General features: G+C 35.9%; 1 protein-coding gene across 1 annotated transcript in view; it reads left to right on the forward strand.

Moving 5' to 3' along the window:
• Positions 1 to 465: 465 nt before the first annotated feature.
• The window catches only part of USH2A (usherin), an 800,680-nt gene continuing 779,993 nt past the window's right edge, over positions 466 to 21,152 (forward strand). The window contains exons 1-3 of the mRNA XM_003814150.6: positions 466 to 751; positions 1,425 to 2,113; positions 5,287 to 5,452. Of these exons, the coding sequence (XP_003814198.3) occupies positions 1,629 to 2,113; positions 5,287 to 5,452 (651 nt within the window). The 5' untranslated portion in view covers positions 466 to 751; positions 1,425 to 1,628. The remainder of the gene's footprint in view (positions 752 to 1,424; positions 2,114 to 5,286; positions 5,453 to 21,152) is intronic.

A 21,152-nucleotide genomic window follows, 5' to 3' on the forward strand; every position in this document is an offset into this window, starting at 1 on the left:
AATGTGCACATATACACACACACACACGTTCCTATCCAATTAAGCAGCCAAAAAGTCAGCAATCCCATTGCTTCTTTAGTTTAATTAAAGTCACTGATTTTCCAAACCCAACATTTAGAGATCACATCAGATGCTACTCATAATGTAAGGAAGCATGTATTATGGAGAGGTTATCCTGGGTGAAAGGTACAGCAACAACTGAATAGTCAACCGAAACTTCTATCAATGGGCCAAGCTTTGGGAGCATCAATATGTAAAAGTTTAGAATTCCATTTTGTATCCTCTTCTCCCCCAAAAAGAAAGAGCACTGGAAATTATTCCTTGTGTGGTGTTTCATAGTGGTAGATCATTTTGATTAAGGAATTAAATGGATTGAGGTGCATGAGAGCAAGAAAGAGGAGGGGCAAGAGCGGGGATTATAGGATAAGGTGTACTGCTACTTTAAAATTATGTATGCATGATCCCATCCAGGTCCCTCCCACTGCTTGAGGTACCAGCGGAAAGCTTGGGCAGCTCAGTTCCAAGAGGGCCACCAAGCAGACCACGCTCTGAGCTTCAGGTAACCAAGTGTTTGCTCTGCAGAATACTTTACCTGGGCACCCAAGTCTTCCTTCCAGCATTCCTGCTGCTACAGCCTATTTGCTGAGTAACCAGGGGTTACAGCAGCGTTGCCAGGCAACGAGGGACAGCGGTCCTGTTGAAGAGCCATTTGTCACACTGAGGGGACTGGTTGAAATGCAATAAAGAAATGGTAACTCAGCTTATTTATCAATACAATTACTTGCACAGTATTAGGGATCCATGTGTAACCTACAAATTCATAGTCATATGAGGAAACACAGAAACATTTTGCTAAATATTAAAGCATAGGACAGACAGATGGTGTTGGGTTTCTAATCAGCTTTACTCTGAGCTTAAAGTTGCTGCACATGCTGGGATAAGGGGAAAGGCCCAAAGTCCTTTGCCAGCTTTATTTTGGGCATCTGTAAGTTAGCTCTGGGTTACAATGTACAGTGCATGTGTAAAGAAAATCTACAAGATTCTTTTCCCTGTTAAGTAGAGCTGGTAATGCCATTGCTAATTCCCTGGGGTGAAGTAACAACACAAAATTATTGTATGTGTAATATATTATTAATAATTATATATATATAAAACACACACATATATTATATAAATATTTATGTATAACTGGTTATAAATATTACTGGTTGTCCTGTGGACTTATAAAGTGCTTGATTTGCCCAATGCAATCAAGAGATTTACCAAAAGGATGAGTATTTTACTCTAAGCACTGTGCTTCAAAATGTTTTTTGAGAAGTTCAGTAGTGTTGCTTCTAGGAGCTCAAAGTCCTCAGGCCTGGGATGAGCTTCAGTTTTAAAGGTGCAGCAGCTTTCCCTTGACGCCCTACGTTTTTGATTCCCAGATACCAGCAGCTACTCATGTCTTCGCCATTGCTAAGAACGTCGTTGGTATTACCTTACTCTGAGAACGTGTCTGCAGTTTCCAGAAAATGGAGTATCGCAACATCACTTAAAGTACCCTGCTTCAAAGTATTGCTGGCAAGTGGCGTGGGCCTGATTATTTATTTAGAAATGCTTTATCAGGAGGAGAATGCTTTTTTGTAAACATGAATTGCCCAGTTCTTTCATTGGGCTCTGGCTTCTTGTTTCAGGTCATTGAAATGTTGATCTTTGCCTATTTTGCTTCAATATCCTTGGCTGAGTCACGAGGTCTTTTCCCAAGGCTGAAGAACGTGGGAGCTTTCAAGAAAGTTTCCATCGTGCCAACCCAAGCAGTATGTGGACTCCCAGACCGAAGCACTTTTTGTCACAGCTCTGCTGCTGCTGAAAGTATTCAGTTCTGTACCCAGCGGTTTTGTATTCAGGATTGCCCATACAGATCTTCACACCCTACCTACACTGCCCTTTTCTCAGCAGGCCTCAGTAGCTGCATCACACCAGACAAGAATGATCTGCATCCTAACGCCCATAGCAATTCTACAAGTTTTATTTTTGGAAATCACAAGAGCTGCTTTTCTTCTCCTCCTTCTCCAAAGCTGATGGCATCATTTACCTTAGCTGTATGGCTGAAACCTGAGCAACAAGGTGTAATGTAAGTAGTAGTGTGGGTATAAGCTTTCATAGGTCCCAAAAACCAGTAGTAGTGAAGATCATTTCAGCCTGAATTCCAAACCGGAAGTGAAGGCTATATAGAACTCATGGTATTGAAGACTAACTCTTCCAGTTGTTTCCCCAATTAAAATTTTTTTCTCTTCTATGGATGAAATGGACCATGAAAAAAAATGTGAGAATAGTTTATCGAAGGCAAATGTGTTTATGCAGGAATCATTTATTTTCTATAGCTTAGCGCGACCTTTGGTCTTAGCCTTCAAAGCCTAAAGAAGACTCAGAGTCAGTTTTAAGGCATGGAAACTTGTAATTAATACAAATAATTAATATTTTCAAAATCTTGAACTGGGTTTATATAATCAACATTTCCTTACTAGGGTATAACATTTTCATTAGGCAGATAGTTCTCCCAGTCCTTGGGACTGTTTTCTTCATCCTCGTTTCCCCAAGAAGAGCTGTTTGTTTGACTCATGGAAGATGTTCAGTAATATAAATTGAATATATAAATAACCCTCCATCTCTAAAAAGATATAGCTTTTAGTTCTTTATCTTGTGGTATTTTCATTTTCCAATTAGTTAGGAAATATGTAGGTAAGTGTGAGAGATTCTCAAAAGCTTTCATGCTGTTCATCCCAGAGAAATGCCTTCAATGAGTCTGGGTCTTATTACTGCCATTTTTTGTTATTTAATCACCAGTTTTTCATTCTGTAATCTTTTCTCAAGCTGATATCTAATGAGTTTCTCCTAAATATTTATCGCCAACCTGGAGATTTTAATATATAGGACAGTTTTGGGGAATTTTTTGCTTATCTTTTTTCTTCCTAGAGGGCTTTTGGCCCTTTCTCTTGTGACATTTTCTGTGTGTGACAGCGTTGGCTGGATATCTAAAAACTTGTGAAACAAACCAGAAAAGGATTACAATCTCATAAGCAAATAGGACTTAAATGTCTTTGGTGTTTAGTTTCAATTTGCCAAGTGAAAGTTGGCATGTCTTCATTTTGTTTTAAATTTGGAATAATCACAAAATTAATCACAAACCATTCCCATTTCTACATCTCTCCTCAAAGAAAACCTTGTTTTCTTATTGTTTGAAATTCTAGTAAATTCAAGCTACTCAGTTTATATAATTAGCATCTGAAGAGTCTTAAAACATTGTCTTTTGACAAATAGGGCTAAGATAAAATATCCTTCTGAGCTTGTAGGGACATATCTGTACCAAATTCATCTTCTATTGACATCATTTTGTATAAATAAGACAGAGAAGTATTTACAGGGTTGGAAGAACATGGTTAATGGTTTTGAGAGTTCCTTGTATCAAGGTCGTTTCCATTTTCAAAATTAAAATACCTTTGGGAATTGGGGGAATTTCGGGGTGTTTGCACTAGATAAGTAAAACAAACAAAACATGGATTATCCAATTATTGTTTATTCAGGAGCAGAATAAATCCAGTTCCTAAATATTTTGCTACCTGCCTTCCTCTCACATTTATTATCTACCAAAGCTAGTATGTTTACAAGCAAACAAAATAGCAAGGAAGATAATCAATAACATATTAAGAAATGCATTTTCAGTAAGCTTGGGGAAATAAGTCTGCATTTGGTAAATACATTCTTGAGTAATGGTCGAATTCTCACTCGTAGATTTAAACAGAAGAAAAATGAATAGGGGCAAACTCTTTTCAGGTTAAGACCTGATGGGTAGGGATAAAAACAAATTCACTTCAGTAAATTAGAAATATTCAACTACTGAAGGGTTAAAAATATAATTTGCAGTAGAATTTATATAAAACTTTTATTTCTACTTATATAAAACCTTTATGTCATCTAAATCTATTTGCCTAAATTAAAAATATACTTGCACTCATAACTTTATACCAAATATACATACAAAATATAGTAAAATTGTGACAGTAAATGAGGGACTATTAGTGTTTTACCATCTTATTCTTACTTCCCAACTCATGAAAAAAATAGATGCAAGTGATAGATGCAAGTGAGAAGAAATTATGTGTGAAAAACGTGCCCTTTAAGGAAAGCTTTAAACCATCTTTAGCAGTAATTCTTGATTGGCTCAATTTTATACATTTGCCTCTCTGATACTTCCTACCAAATTTGATCACAAACTCATCATTTTTTGAGAGACTACTGTATCCTAGGTGTTTGTGTGTGTATCCTCAGAATACTCATGATCTAAATGATCTAATGGAGTGTACAGATGGATGAGTGCTATTACCTAGGCAGCACAGTGTGTTAAGTGAGCACAAAGTGAGACCCCTCAACCGACCCTGAGCAGGAAGAAGGGTGCCAGGACCAAGCATAATCATTCAGATGCCAAAGCTAAGTAGGAGGTAACCAGGTGAAGAAGAGAACTCAAGATCTGAAAGGTGTGTCACTCTAATAAGGGTAGAGATAACTTAAAATAATTTGATAACTGCCCTGACACAAGACCTGGAAGTTTTCTGAAAACTCTTCTACTTTTTCAAAATCTTATTTCACTGTGTTCTAGAAGGCTGAATGACCTTTCACCTCAGATATTTAACATGATCTCAGTACCTCAGTTGGACTGTATGGTCATGGAGAGGTAGCCAGTCATCTTACAGACACTGGCTTTGGCTTTGGGCCAGTTGATGATGGGGTGAGTAGAGACTATAGCTGTCCATTCTTCATTTCACCATGGGAATTAAATAGAGTGATTCTGACTTCAGGGCTACCAATTTAGAGCCTTCCATGGACACTACATTTGCTTTACATTAAAAAAAAATTTTTGCACTGATGACTTAATACTCAAGCGGCCTGTAGTGTGTTGCACCACTTCCTCTAAAAGAAATAGCAGGAGAACTAATGAGCCAATAACCTAAATGTTAGTTTTGCAGAATGATTCAACCACTTTAGTTTCCATCATGAATCTCTGATGAAGGGTGCTGAGGCTCTGGGGAATATATTGTAAATAAGAATTCTATTTTTTATTGAAATAAAGGGGCTTCTTCATTGGAATAAAGCTTTCATTGAATATAACGACATTCAGGCACTTATTCATAGTACACCATTTTGAGCAAAGTTTGAGGTCATTTTAACACCACTGTAACTGCACAATACCTTAGCATGTCTTTTTGGTTGGATGCTGACCTTTTCTCTCTTTTCCGGTTGCTTCCTAAGGTGTGTTATAGAAAAGACAGTAGATGGGCAGATTGTGTTCAAACTTACAATATCTGAGAAAGAGACCGTGTTTTATTATCGCACAGTAAATGGTTTGCAACCTCCAATAAAAGTAATGACACTGGGGAGAATTCTTGTGAAGAAATGGATTCATCTTAGTGTGCAGGTGAGTAAAATAAAAAATATTTAACATTTGGTTAAACACAAGGATTTGTCTTCCTTTCTCTCTTTTAAATGGCATCTACTCACAAAATCTGCAGCAGTATCTTTTAGATTTCAGGTGTGTATAAATGATAACTAAAGAAGAAAAATATTTAAATGACCTAATGATGTATCTCTTGATATACTAGCATTTCCTCCCCCAAAATTGCTGTAAAAGCTGTCACAGAAACTTAAAGACAATGCTATCTGTAATTGTAATATCCTCAGAAAATTTTTGTTTTCTTGGGTTCATATATTCTATTTTGTTTAAAAATGTGTAAGGGCTCATTTGATGTCTGGTACTAATTTTACTAGTCATGGATGTATTAATACCCCGGCTTGATTTTTACATCTGTCTTTCTCAGATAGCAGCTGATGATGTGAATAAAATTTGTCTGTTGCATTAAAATGGTGACCTTAGAACTAATGAACTTTACACTTGAGGCACTCAAAAGGTGTTATATTATTATTTTAGTTGTCAACCACAGTTTGTATGAGCCTTAGAAGCTGCTGAAGGTTGAGAGAGCTGTGACATGTCTGGTATTTACAGTCTCCAGAAGAGAGGCACAGTTCATCCTTTTGTTTTTTCAGGGCACTGGAATGGCCCAATACAGTTAAAGCCACACCTGCCTTTCAAACCAGGTGTATTAGTCCATTCTTCCACTACTATAAAAAATATCGGAGACTGGGTAATTTATTATAAAGAAAAGAGGTTCAATTGGCTCATGGTTCTGTGGGCTATACAGGAAGCGTGATTCTGGCATCTGCTCAGCTTCTGGGGAGACCTTAGAAAACTTACAATCATGGCAGCAGACAAAGGCTGAGCAAGCACTTCATGTGGCCAGAATAGGGAGGAAAAGAAAGAAGGGGAGGTACTTCACACTTTTAAACAACCAGATCTCATGAGAATTCTATCAGGAGACTAGCACTAGGTGGATGGTGTTAAAGTACTGATGAGAAAACGCCTACATGTTCCAATCACCTCCCATCAGGCCCCACCACCAAAGCTGGCGATTACAATTGGACATGAGGTTTGGGTGGGGACACAGAGCCAAATCATGTAACTTGGGGTGCTGGGTACCACAGTTTCCAGTATGAGCTCTCATATGAGCATCCATCCAGTGGCTCATGTGAACCTCATTTGAACTAGAGGACATTTACATCCTTGTTCATTTTATAAAAATTATCTTTGATTTCTCACTTTTTTTTTTAATCGTGAAGCAGATAATGAGTGTGTGTCCTCAGAGGGTCTTGATAATTGTTCATTGTTTTGGCTTTCAGATACTAAGATATGAGTTTAGCAAATGTGATTGGCAGGGGTCAGAGTTTTCATACACAACTAGGGTTGAAATGATACACAAAGGGGACATCATGTCTGACATCAAGCCTTGTGCATAGGACATGATGGTTTCCGATTCTCAATGCTTATTCTCCATGTGTTCAGTAGTTAACAGATAGGAGACCAATTTGTCCTAGTCTTGAAGTTTCCATTGTCTTGAAGTCTCCATTCTGCCCACTGACCAGTCCTACAGAATTGGGTTTTAATATTAAAAATGTAGAAATAGAAACTTTTAAAGACAGTGCCATCTTTGCAGAAGATGCCAAATAGATATGTTTGTTGCATATTTTTGTATCAACAATGACAAAAAAATTATCTTTACTTGCCTTTATTTTGTGTTATCTGTGAAACTGTGCCATGTTTTGGCAGGCAGTAGTACATTAAAAGCTTTACAAAGAAAGTTTAAAATCTAAATGCAGAGCGGTAACCATGACTGAATTACTCTCTTGGGGAAAAAATGCTCTTAGAGTGCCTACTGAAATCAGCATTATCATTTCAATACATGTCAAATATGAGTCATTTCCTAGTTTAGGCAAAATTTCTTCATAAATCTTTAAATCTTTCTCTTCTTTCAAGAAAAGGTTGAAGTACTTATGATTTAATGAGACTGCTTTATTTCATAACTGTTTGACTATCAAGAGAAAACTTGTCCTTTTCGATTTGTACACTCTTTTATTTATTTTTTTGCATAAGTTTTAAACTATTCTGCATTTTATATTAAAATTACAGAACTAGGCAGTCACAAAATGTTAGAAAACCATTCAGGTCTGTCATTTAATCATCTAGCACTTATTAAATATTTGAGGGGTATGCAGCATTATGGGAATCTGGATTTATTCAAATGAAAATTAAAGAGCAATTATTTACTCTAAAATGGAGCTCTATATAAGGTTCCTTTATATTGGACAACAGTCTGAATATGTTTAGGGTATTATGAAATTTATAAAAATCCATATTATAGATATTTTTTTTTGAGACAGAGTTTCTCCCTTGTTGCCCAGGCTGGAGTGCAATGGCATGATCTTGACTCACTGCAACCTCCGTCTCCTGAGTTCAAGAGATTATCCTGCCTCAGACTCCCAAGTAGCTGAGATTACAGGTGCCTACAACCACACTGGCTAATTTTTTGTATTTTTAGTAGAGAAGGAGTTTCACCATTGTTGGCTAGGCTGGTCTCAAACTCCTGACCTCAGGTGATCCACCTGCCTTGGCCTCCCAAAGTGTTGGTATTACAGGCATGAGCCAGAGTGCCCAGCCTAGATTTTGAAAAAGGAATGTACTAATTACTCAAAAGTTGTTATAAGAAATAATGGAGGCCAGGCGCAGTGGTTCATGCCTGTAATCCCAGCATTTTGGGAGGTAGAAGTGAACGGATAACTCGAACCAGGAGTTCGAGGCCAGCCTGGGCAACATGGCAAAACCTCATCTCTATGAATAAACACCCTAAAAAAATTAGCCAGGTGTGATGGTGCATGTCTGTAGACCCAGCTACTCAGGAGGTTGGGGCTAAAGTGAAAAGATCACCTAAGCCTGGAAGTCAAGGCTTCAGTGACCCATGATCATGCCACTGCATTCCAGCCTGGGCGAAAGAGCAAGATGCTGTCTCAAAAAAGAAAAAAAAAAAAAGTGACAGGAAGGACAGGAGATTAGGAGTTGGGAAATCTGATTTAGGTTATGCTACTCTGTAGTCTTAAGAATAAAATTTATAGGAATCCATATGATAGTTGTTTAATAAGGAATGTACTAATTGCTTAAACGTTGTTATAAGAAGTAATGGAAGCTGGGCACAGTGGCTCACACCTATACCCTGCCCGCCTCGACGTCTCAAACTGAGTCATTTGACTCAGTTTTCTTATTTACATAAGAAGATTGAACTAGATGAACAAAATGAGGGCCTTTTGAATTCTTCATAAACAAGTAAGTGGAGTGTGGAGTGTAGCACAAGTCATTAAAGTATGGCAAGCTGTTGAGTTGTGTAGGGTTATTTAGATAGTAAGTGACAGAGCCAGCCCCATTAACCAATGATCAGTCTTGTGCTTTTTTTCTCTTCTCCCATGCTGCTTGGCATTTACATAAAAACATTTTTTTTGCTAGATTTTATGGACAAAATATAGAGAAATGTAGATTGTTACTATTCCATTGTATAACTGCAAGAACATTTCCGGAAAAAATATTTTAGTATAAAATGTAACTTACTGTTGCATGATTATATAATGCATCTAAACTCCATTTAATTTGGGGATTAGGGACTTTTATCATGCTGGGCATAGGACAGAACAAATGATTAATAATCTTGTTTAGTCAAGTTTCAAACTACAAACCTGCACTTTATGTATATGTGGATTTTCACCCATCTTCCAAATGGCCACAAATTGATGAATTTATATAGTGTGTGTGTTTCTGTGCATGTGAAAAAATAAAACATACAACTCTATTCATGGAATGGCCCAGAAACCAGAATTTTAGTTCGTTGCTTATAGTGATTTTTTACTGGTTAGCTTATACCTGGTGGCATAAAATTAATTAGCAGATCTCAACTTATGCTTTATCTAAGACAGTTCACTTGTATCAGCTTTCCATCAGTAAAATCAGAATTCTAATTTACCAAAATAAAAAAAAAGTGATTTTAAATAATTAAATATCTGGGGGAAAAGATGTCAGGAAATCCAGACATACCAAAATTGGAAATCGAATTTCCTAAACAAACAAATAGACAATATGCTCAATATTGCTATGATAATGAATCTCACAGCTTTTATTCCAAAACTAGCATTTTAAAGTGTCAACCTGTTGGAAAATGATTAGTGTTTAAATTAATATTCATTTATGGACTTGAATCTGACAGGATTGCCAATTGAAATTTTACTTTGGGGTTTAATATATTGGCTATTTCAAATTATATCAAGCTAAAATTCATTATGTCTTTTTTTATACTAAAACTAGAAAAAATCAATTCATAGTTTTTATTATCATATGGGGAACACTGATCATATTAGCAAAATGTTTAAAGCTTAGTTTTCATATTAAATCAGCACATGCTGTTGTTATAAGATTTCCTTTGGTTACTCTTATAAAAGTTTTGAAATATGTAAAAAAATTTACTTTAGCATTTCGTTATGGATTGGTAGGTAAAACAATATGGAAATAAGTATATGTGTTTAGTGGCATTTCATTTAAATGTAAAACTTTAGGGTTTTCTTTGACAATATATTTTGCCTTAAGCAATTCCACACATTTTATAGCGCAAATGGCATCAAAGAATCATCGGTATAGTCATCCTTCTAGTAATTATGCAGAATTGCAGTGAAACAATTACTACGATTTGAAGCTGATGAAATACTATAGCTGTGGAACCAAGAAATGATTTAGCATTGGGCTTGTTCACATTTTCTATGCTATTTTCAGGGCTCCTTGATACATTGACAATTCAAGAGCCATAGATGACTCTAGCTACAATAGTGTGAAAAAGAGCAGTTATAATATGATACAATGAAGAAAAAAATGCATGGGTAAATAAAGTTTTAGGAATCAATAGATGAAGGATAGGAGTTTCATAATCATAGTTCATGAAGTATGCTCTTTTGATTTATGTATTCAATCTAAGAAAGAAAAACTATTGATAGTTCTGGAGGAAAACAAAATGCAATTTAACCAACATTTGTTAGAACAGATAAACCAAGTCTCTCAATTAATCTCTGAACTGTATGCCCATGTGCACACTTTATAAAGGTGTTTCCATGTTCCTATTGATTGAGGGAACATAAAACATCCATGTCACCTTATGGAAGCCTCCTCATTCAGTTCAGTAAGCTCTATGGCATAGAATTGTCATAGGAATACCATCCCAGCCCCACTCCCACTCTAAGAGAATCTCAATCCATATTATTTCTTTAATATATCATTGCATTTAGCTCTGACTCTGTGTGTGTGTGTATGTGTGTGTAAGTATGCATGCATATGTGTGCTAAATGTTTCTTTGTGCAAAGCCTTCTCTTTATATCTAGCCAGCTGGGTTAACAGCTCAAGTTAGTTGAATAGTTTTGGGTTATTCAAAATAAATTAAGATCAATAGAATATAATGAAGTTTTTCAGAACAATCAGTTACAAATTATCATAGCTGCTATTAATCATTGATTTATGTGCACTATATTAAACATGTTACATATTTGCAGTTATACAATGAAATAGTGACATGCTTGTAACATGTTTAATATAGTGTTAATAATAGCTCTATGCCACTGACTTATATTATCTCCATTACAGAGATTTTAAAAAATTAGCCTTAGGAAGTTTAAACTACCTGCCTACATTTATAGTCTCAAGTTTCTCTGACCTTAAACTAAAAGTAATAACTTGCCATGAACATGGGTCACTGAGCAGATCTAAATAATAGTTTTTAAAATTCTCCAAACCAAAAAAAAAAGGCACAGAAACCCAAAAGAACTGAAAACACATATTTATAATGTAAATATAATTTTGTATATTTATACATATTTGCACATATTTGTAATATAAATATTTTCAATGCTTCAGATATTTACATGATTTATACAAATAATTAAAGTCAATATATTTTTTAACTATACCCCTCATTGATACAAGCAATTTAAATGTACAACAGAATGTAATTTTGTATAAAGTTCTGCTCAATATTTTCATGTTTTATGGCAGTTGCGATAGACTACAATGGCTTAAAGAAAGAATATTTCCCTTAAGCCAGCCTGATCACCTGACCCATGCCTTATAGAATCAACCCTTATTGCAATAAAATACAAAGAAGGAAGCACTTCCTACTTTATTATGGAAGAGGTAAAACCATCCAAGTAAAAAAGTAATTATTCTCTGTACGTTTTTTGCATGTGATTTTAAAATGCAATATTTAAGCAGAAGGCAAGGCTTTAATTCTTGACCTTTTAGTAAAAAATTGTGCAACCCTGGAAAAACTATGTAACTCCTCAAAATGTTAGGATACCCATTACAAATTGGAAACAAACAAACTTGACCTATTTAGCTTACACCATAAATTTGAACATGTAAAGAAAATATTGTCTGCTAAAACACTTTATAGCCTATAACTTCCTGCTATGATGGAGCTTACAGTCTATTCAGAGGATAAGCAATCAAATAATTACACCAATAAAGGCAAAATTATAGTTGTGGTAAGTGCTACATGATCACATGAAGAATGATTTGGTCAAACCACTGAAGTCAAGAAAAGCTTCCTTGAGTAAATGTTATTGAATATGTATATTAGTTTTCTAGGCCTGTACTAAAAAATTATCACAAACTGGTGGCTTAACACAACAGTTAATTCATTGTTGAAGAGTTCTGGAGGCTAGAAGGCTGAAATCAAGTTGTTAGAAGGGCCATGCTCTTTCTGAAACCTCTAGAATCCTTCCTTGTCTCTTCCAGCATCTGGTGTTTGCACAGACACCAGAGTATGTGATTGTGCTACCTCCTGGGGTTTGTCTGCCCACAGCAAGGCCGGGAACCCAGAAAAGGAAAGAGGAGTGCCCAGTGTAGCCACCACCCACTGCATGAGAAACAGAGCTGGCAGCAATCCTTGATGCTCCTTAGCTTGTAGCTACATCACTCCAGCCTCTGCCTGCATTATCATATGGTCCTCTCCTCTGATCGTGTGTGTCTTCTCTTCTTATAAGGACATCAGTCGTACTGGATTAGGATTCTTCCTAATTCGGTAGGACTCATCTTAACTCAATTACATCCAAAAAGACACTACCCAAATAAGGTCAGAGTCACAGGCACATAGGGTTAGGGCTTCAGTATGACTTTTGATGGGACACAGTTCAACTGATAGTAAGATTTATTCAAAAGAATGCATAGGATCCAACTGGGCAAAGAGAATTGATAAGAACATTCCATAAATGCATAGCAAATAGTGTAAATGCCCTTGTATATAAAGAAATATGTTACATAGACTAAAAAATCAAAGTGGTTAGAGTGTCGCTGGCAAAGTGGGACATGGTGTGAAATGAGGACAGAACAGTAGGAAGAGGCTATGTGTTAAAGAGAATCACTGGATATGTTAAGATTTTTTTTTTTTTTAATGGGACTCTATTGAACTGTTTTATGTGAAGGACAGGAGATGAGGGATGAGGGTAAGGAAGGAAAACGTATGACATGCACAGATTATTTTTTCCTAAAGATCACTTTGGCTGCAGTGAGGGAGAATGGTTTGCTTGAAGACAAGTGTGAAGGGTTGTTATGGTATTTTCATGGACCAAGTCAGATGTAAGTGTTACTTACTTACAGCATGAAGACAATAGTGAATATGCAAATGAATGATCAGCTTTGAGAGGAGTTTAAGAATTAAATTAAAGGGCTTGTTGATGAAGGAATGTGTAATTTGAGGGAAAGGGAGTTGATGAATCCCAGCTTTCTGGCTTATGTAATTGCAGGTACAGTGATTTCTTTTTCTCAAATAGAAATACTGGTAGAGAATCAGATTTTGGATGTGGAGCACATATGAATTAGATTCCAGTTTAGGGTAATAATTCTCAACTATAGAAATTATTAGCATTATTGAGAAACTTTAAAAAATATTCTGATGTCCATATCCCTTTATGTCTTCATTGGTCTAGGTGGGGCGCAGGCATTATTTCTTTCTTTCTTCCTTCCCTGATGGATTTAAAAAGGTGTAACAAAAGAAAATATCAGTCTACCATTGATGAGCATTTAGGTTGGTTCCATATCTTTGCTATTGTGAACAGTGCTGCAACGAATATACATGTGCATGCGTCTTTATGATAGAATGACTCAGATTCCTTTGGGTATATACGCAGGAATGGAATTGCTGGGTATAATGGTAGTTCTGTTTTTTTGGTCTTTGAGGAATTGTCACACTGTTTTCTGTAATGGTTGAAGTAATTTACACTCCCAACATCAGCGTATTAAGCATTCCTTTTTCTCTGCAACCTCACTAGCACTGTTGTTTCTTGACTTTTTAATAACAGACATTCTGACTGATGTGAGATGGTATCTTTCATTGTGGTTTTGATTGACATTTCTCTGATGATCAGTGATCATATGCTTGTTGGCCACATGTATGTCTTCTTTTGAAAAGGGTCTGTTTTGCCCACTTTTTAATAGGGTTGTTTTTTTCTTGTAGATTTGTTGAAGTTTGTTATAGAGGCCAGCTATCAGACCTTTGCCAGATGTATAGTTTGCAAAACTTTTCTCTCACTCTATAGGTTATCTGTTCACTCTGTTGATAGTTCGTTTTGCTGTGCAGAAGCTCTTTAGTCTAATTTGATCCCATCTGTCATTGCTTTTGGCATCTCTGTCATGAAATCTTTGCCTGTTCCTATTTCCTATGTCCAGAATGCTATTGCCTAGATTGTCTTTCAGGCTTTTAGTTTTGGGTTTTACATTTAAGTCTTTATTCCAACTTGAGTTGATTTTTACGTATGGTATAAGGAAGGGGTCCAGTTTCAATCTTCTGCATATGGCTAGCCAGTTATCCCAACATTTATTGAATAGGGAGTCCTTTCCCCATTGCTTGTTTTTGTCAGCTTTCTCAAAGATCAGATGGTGGTAGGTGTGGTGGCCTTATTTCTGGGCTCTCTATTCTTTTTCTTTGGTCTATGTGTCTGTTTTTGTACCAGATTCATGCTGTTTTGCTTACTGTAGCCCTGTAGTATAGTTTGCAGTCAAGTAATGCGATGCCTCCACCTTTGTTATTTTTGTGTAGGATTCTCTGTCTATTTGGGCTCATTTTTGGTTTTATATGAATTTTGAAATATTTTTTTCTAGTTATTCCAAGAATGTCATTGTTTGTTTGATAGAAATAGCACTGAGTCTGTAAATTGCTTTGGGCAGTATGGCCATTTTAACGATATTGGTCCTTCCTATTCATGAGCATGGAATGTCACACAAACCAATGATATTTGTTTGTGTCATCTCTGATTTATTTGAGCAGGGCTTTGCAGTTCTCATTGTACAGATCTTTCCCCTCCCTGGTTAACTGTATTCCTGGTATTTTATTCTTTTTGTGGCGATTGTTTCACCTGCTTCTAATCAAATCTATTTAGTAGCTGTTATTAAACTGTGTAGCCATTAGTATACAGTAGTACTCCATTACCCTTGGCTTTGCTTTATGTTGTTTGTCACCCACAGTCAACCACAGTCTGAAAATATCAAATGGAAAATTTCAGAAGTAAACAATTCATAAGTTTTAAATTGGGTGCTGTCCTGTGTAGTGTGATGACATGTGAGGTGGTCACCATACCTCCTGCCTGGGAGGTGAAGCATCCCTTTGTCCAGCAGCTTCTCCTTATTGTCTATGCTCCTAGCCCTTCAGTCACATAGTAGCTCTCTTAGTAATCAGATCAGCTGTTGCTGTATCACAGTTGTCACTTGTATTCAAGGAAACTGTATTTCACTTCTTAATGGCCCCAAAGTGCAATAATAGTAATGCTGGCAATTTGGCTATGCCAAGAAGCCATAAAGTCCTTCTTTTAAGTGAAAAGGTAAACACTCTCAACTTAACAAATGAAAGAAAAAAGATCATATGCTGAAATTACTAAGAACTTCAGTGTAAGAATGTATCTTCTGTCCATGAAATTCTGAACAATGTATTGTTATAATTATTCTATTTTGATAGTTATTGTTAATCTCTTACTGGGCCTAATTTATAAAAATTAAACTTTATCTTGGGTATGTATGTATAGGAAAAAACATAGCATATATTGAGTTCAGTAATATCCACGGTTTCAGGCATCCACTGGCAGTCTTGCAACATATCTTCAATGGATAAAGGGGGACTACTGTATGCGCAATATATGTATACACTTAAAAAGAGTTTTGTCTAGCTAGTGTGTGTAAGAAGATTATCACAAGTCACACTGTAGTGTTTGCCTTTTGCCAGTCTGAATGTTATCATCAGTCTAATATTTTATAGCAAAGATTTAAGTTCATTGAAAACTTCCCTATGGAAACACTTCCAATCAAGACCTACAGCAAGCCATGAATAAATTAACATTTAAACTTGAAAACTGATATTTGAAGAAGAATTAGCAATTAATAATTTCTGCTAGAAAATGGTGGTTTCTCAGCCAATAGCTATAAATTGTATAATATATGTAAAAGGAAATATATACAAATATCATATTGGACATATATCACATATACTACTAAAATTGAAAATTGCTATAAATAGAAGACTATGTTCCAATGTCCACTGATTTTTTTTTTTTAACAATCTCTAGTCTTGAAAATGCCACTATGGTAATTCTGTCAAATTTGTAATGGTTGGGATTTGATGGTAGTGCTTTTGAAAACCTGTATTATCTAATGGAATTGTCATTTATATTATATCATTTTCACCTAAAAGCCAAATACAATAAGACTTAAATTATTTTTGCTTTTTTTGTGGATAGTCATTTTTGTGCCCAAAGGGCTAACTGATGCCTTCAGTTATACATGAACAATTCGCACTAACGTCAGGAAGAACAGTGTGCATATAACCTAGGGCAGAATTTGGTCTATGGAATGTATCACTCAATAATGGAATGGAGAATATGACTTTATTTAAACATGGACTTGAGTAGTTTTATTTTTCCTTACTGTTTCCCTTGGCATTTCTTTCTCTAAAGTGCAACATTCAAAAGTATTCTATGCAGCTGTAGTGTCCTGGATGCATAATAAGGGCATATGTTCAAGGCAAGTGTAAATATCCACATAAGCCAAAGACAGAGTAATTAACATTAAAAAAATTAAGACAACTTTTCCAAGAATGAAAAGCTTTAATAGATTAGCTAATTTTAGAATTATTTAACAACAACCATGAAAAATTATTAGTATTCACAAATATGTATATATAAATATATGTAATGTCTTATGTTAGACAGCAATTTCATTCTGCTCTCTAATGATTACATGACATACTTCTGAAAAAAGTCAAACAGTGTGTTCTAGAAGGACAAAGAAATAATTGGTTCAGTTTTGCTTATACTTAGTGTTCAATTGTTATCAACCTGGGGTGGGAGGAAGGGAAAGAAAGAGGGAAGGACAGAAGAGAGCAAGAAAAGAAGGAAGGAGGAGAGGAAGGAGAGATGGAAGTCATGTGACATAGCTAAGGATTTGGGGCAAAATTCAAGACCCATGTTTTCCTTGATGGAAAGCCAAGGAACCTGAGGAGGAGAGTCAGCCCATGCCAATTTCACTGTGGTAGAGGTGACCAAGAAAGTTTACATTATGGATGTATAGTAGGTAATTTTAGGTTGTTTTTGTCTGGGATATAAACCCATTGTGTTATTCCTGTTATTTGGCCAAAATGTTCCATGCAACCATTTTGGAGTGCTAGCACTTTAGGGAATTTATAAAAAGGGGTGGTGTTCAGTGTCTGGGTTGAATACAAGGTAGGTAGAAAAGGACAATCAAAGGAATTAGCTGCAAATTAGATGAAATCTATGGGAACATATATTGAGAAAACTAGTGACCATTATAATTTAATCCTCTGAAATACCTGCAACAATCTGAGAACAAGGTAGGTGGCAAGATGCATTTATAAATATTAAAGAAACACAAGACCCCATACACTTTGAAAACTGGGGAGTACCGAACTTGGAGAGGTCTAGTATAGGTAGTGCTTGTTGGTTTGCATATTTTTAAAACCACTTTATTGAGGTCTGATTGACATAGAAAAGTCTGTCCATGTTGCATGTATGCAACTTAATGAGTCTAAAGATAAATATATGCCCATGAAAGTATCACCATAATCTGTGGCATAAACATATCCACCTATTTGTTTATTTTTAATTAAACTTTTTCCTGAGATAATTGCAGGTTCACAGGCACTTGTGAGAAATAATACAGAAGTCCCATGTACCCTTTACTCATTTGTTCTCATCAGTAACATATTTTATAACTATGGTACAATATTACGACCAGGATATGGACATTAATATAACCAATATTATTCACATTTCCCATTTTTCATATATTCCTATGTGTATATGCTTAGATCCATATGATTTTATTAAAATTTTATCCACCACAGCCGAGTTGCAGAAAAGTTCCATCCCTACAAGAACACCTCAAGCTGCCTTTTTATAACCATGCCCACTGTTTCCCTTCCCCTACTGCTGCCACAGGTGTCCCTAACTTCTGGCAACCACTCACTTGTACTCTATTTCTAAAATTTTGTCTTTTCAAAATGTTGTATACATGACATCACACAATATGTACTCTTTTGGGATTGTTTCTTTCTTTTTTACTCAACATACTTCTGTGGGGATTCATTCAAGTTGTTAAGGGCATTGATAGTCCACCTTATTGCAGCATAGCATTCCACGGTATGTGGGTACCATGGTTTGTTTAACCCTTCACCCATTGAAGGACATCTAGGTTATTTCTAGTTTTGGGTTGTATCAAACAAAGTTAAAGCATTCGTGTGGATGTTTTTGTTAACATACATATTCGTTTCTCTGGAATAAATGCTCAAGAGTGCAATAGCGTATGGCAGTTGCATGTGTGTGTTTTAAGAAACTCATTTCCAGAGTGGCTGTGCCATTTTAGAATCCCACCAGTGATGTATGAGTGCTCCAGATTGTGCACATCCTTTGTAGCATTTAAAATAAATGCTACATTTATTTTACTATTTAAAATAACGTTTTAGACATTCTGATAGATAATATATCACTGTGGTTTTATTTTGCATTTCTTTAATGACTAATGGTGTTCAGCATATTTTCGTGTGCTTATTTACCATTCATGTATCCTATTCAGTGATGTCTCCCCATGTCTTCTGCCCATTTTCTAATTTGATTGCTTATTTGTAGCTTGCTGTTTTTATTCATTTTACAGGGTTTTGCTGAGATTGATCAGGTCCAATTTATCAATCTTTCCTCTTATGTATTGTGTTTTCCATGTCAAGTCTATGAAGTCTTGCCAAACCCTAAATCCTGAGTATTTTTTCTAAAAGTTTTTTTAATTTTATATTGTTAAATTTAAGTATGTGTTTCAGGCCAGGCATGGTGGCTCATGCCTGTAATCCCCACACTTCAGGATGCTGAGGTGGGTGAATTGCTTGAGCCCAGGACTTCGAGACCAGCCTGGGCACCTTGTCTTTACAAAACATTCGCTGGGCATGGTGCTGTGTGTCTGTAGTTCCACCTATGGGGGAGGCTGAGGTGGGAGAATCAGTTGAGCTCTGGAGTTTGAGACCAGCCTGGGCAACTTGGTGAAACCTCGTCTCTACTAAAAATACAAAAACAATTAGCCAGGCATAGTGGAGTGCACCTGTAGTCCCATCTGCTCAGGAGCTGAGGAAGGAAGATCACCTGATCTCAGGAAGTCGAGGCTGCTGTGAGCAGAGATCATGCCACTGCACTCCAGCCTGGGCAACAGAGTGAGACCCTGTCTTTAAAAAAAAAAAATAAGCCTATGTTTCACTTTGAGTTAATATTTTTTTAAGGTGTGAGATTTGGTTTTGGCCAATGGATGTCCAAATAGCCCTTAGTTGAAAAGGCTATATCCTTCCTTCACTGAATTGCTTTTGCACATTTGTCAAAAATTAGTAGAAGATATTTATGTCGATTTATTTCAGAATTCTATGTATATCCTTCCACCAATACCACATGTTCTTGAGTGCTATAATATCTAGTAGAGCAACTCCTTCTACTTTATCCTGCTATTTCAATTACAAAAAATAATAAACCTTTTAGGGCCTATGATTTTCCATATAAATTTCAAAATAAGCTTGTTGATGTTTTCAAAATATCTTGTTTAGATCTTGATAGGAATTGCATTATATCTATAGATGAATTTGTAGTGATTTGAAATCTTTTACTATGTTGAGTCCTCTAATATATAAACATGGTGTAAGTATCACCATTTAGGTCTTCTTTTATTGGCATTTTGTAATTTTTAGCACATACATTGCATTAGTCTGTTCTCACCCTGCTATAAAGATACTACCAGAGACTGGGTAATTTATAAAGAAAAGAGGTTTAATTGACTCAGTTCCACAGGGCTGGGGAGGCCTCAGGAAACTTACAATCATGGCGGAAGGTGAAGGGAAAGCAAGGACCTTCCTCAGGTGGCGTCAGGAGAGAGGAGTGAGGTGTGAAGGGGAAAGATCCCCTTATTAAGCCATCAGATCTCGTGAGAACTCACTCACTATCATGAGAACAGCATGTGGGAAACTGCCCCCATGATCTAATCACCTCCCGCCAGGTCCCTCCCTAGACACGTGGGGATTATGGGGATTATACAGTTCGAGATGATATTTGGGTGGAGACACAGCCAAACTATATCATACATCCTGCACCTGTTTTGTTGAGCTTACCCATAAAGTGTTTCATTTTCTTTTTGGTGATTGTAATTGGTTTTGTGTTTTAAATTTTGGCTTCTGCATGATTATTGTTGGCATATAGCAATGTTATGAATTTTCTAGGGTGATCTTGTATTTCAAAACTTTGCTGAACTCACATTTATAGTAGTTCTGGAAATTCTTTATTTGTTGGAATTTTCTACATAGACAATCATGACATCTGAATTTGGAGCAGTTTTTTTAATCTTTCCAATATGTAGTTTTTATTTCTTTTTCCTTACTGCAGTGACTAGAATCTTTAGTAGTATGTTGAATTAGAAAGGTAAGAGCAGAGATTCTTGCTCTTCTTGTTCCTAATCTTAGGAAGAAAAAGAGTTCAACCTTTCACCATTAAGTATGATGTTAGCTGTAGATTGTTTGGGTAAGTGTTCTTTATCAAGTTAATGAAGTTCCTCTCTATTCCTAATTTCTTGGAGTTTTGAGTATTAAATATTGTCACAAGGCATTTTCTGATTCAATTGATATGATTATATGATTTTTCTTCTTTAGTCTATTAATGTGGTTGATTACACTGATTGATTTTCAATTGTTGAACCAACCTTACATACCTGAAATAAATCCTACTTGGTCATAGTATACAATTATAGTATATGTAGTATACAATTCCTTTTATATAGTGCTGAATTGATTTGCTCTTCTTTCTCTAGTTTCTTGAGGTAGAAGCTTAATGTTTTAAGATCCTTCCTCTTTTCTCATATAAGTATTAGATTTAGCTTAGTGTTGTAATTTAATGTGTAATTTAATTTAATATTTAATTTAGTTTAGTGCAATAAATTTCCCCTTCCACGCTGCTTTAGCAGCATCTGACATATTTTATTATGTTGTATGGTTGACTCTTGAACAAAATGAGGGCTTGGGGTATTGACTCCCGATGGAATTAAAAATTTGCATTTAACTTTTGACCACCCCAAAATGTAACTACTAATAGCCTACTGTTGAATGGAAGCCTTACCAATAAGATAAATGGTCCAT

Source organism: Pan paniscus, chromosome 1 (genome assembly GCF_029289425.2).
Source record: "Pan paniscus chromosome 1, NHGRI_mPanPan1-v2.0_pri, whole genome shotgun sequence".
Taxonomy (NCBI): Eukaryota; Metazoa; Chordata; class Mammalia; order Primates; family Hominidae; genus Pan; species Pan paniscus.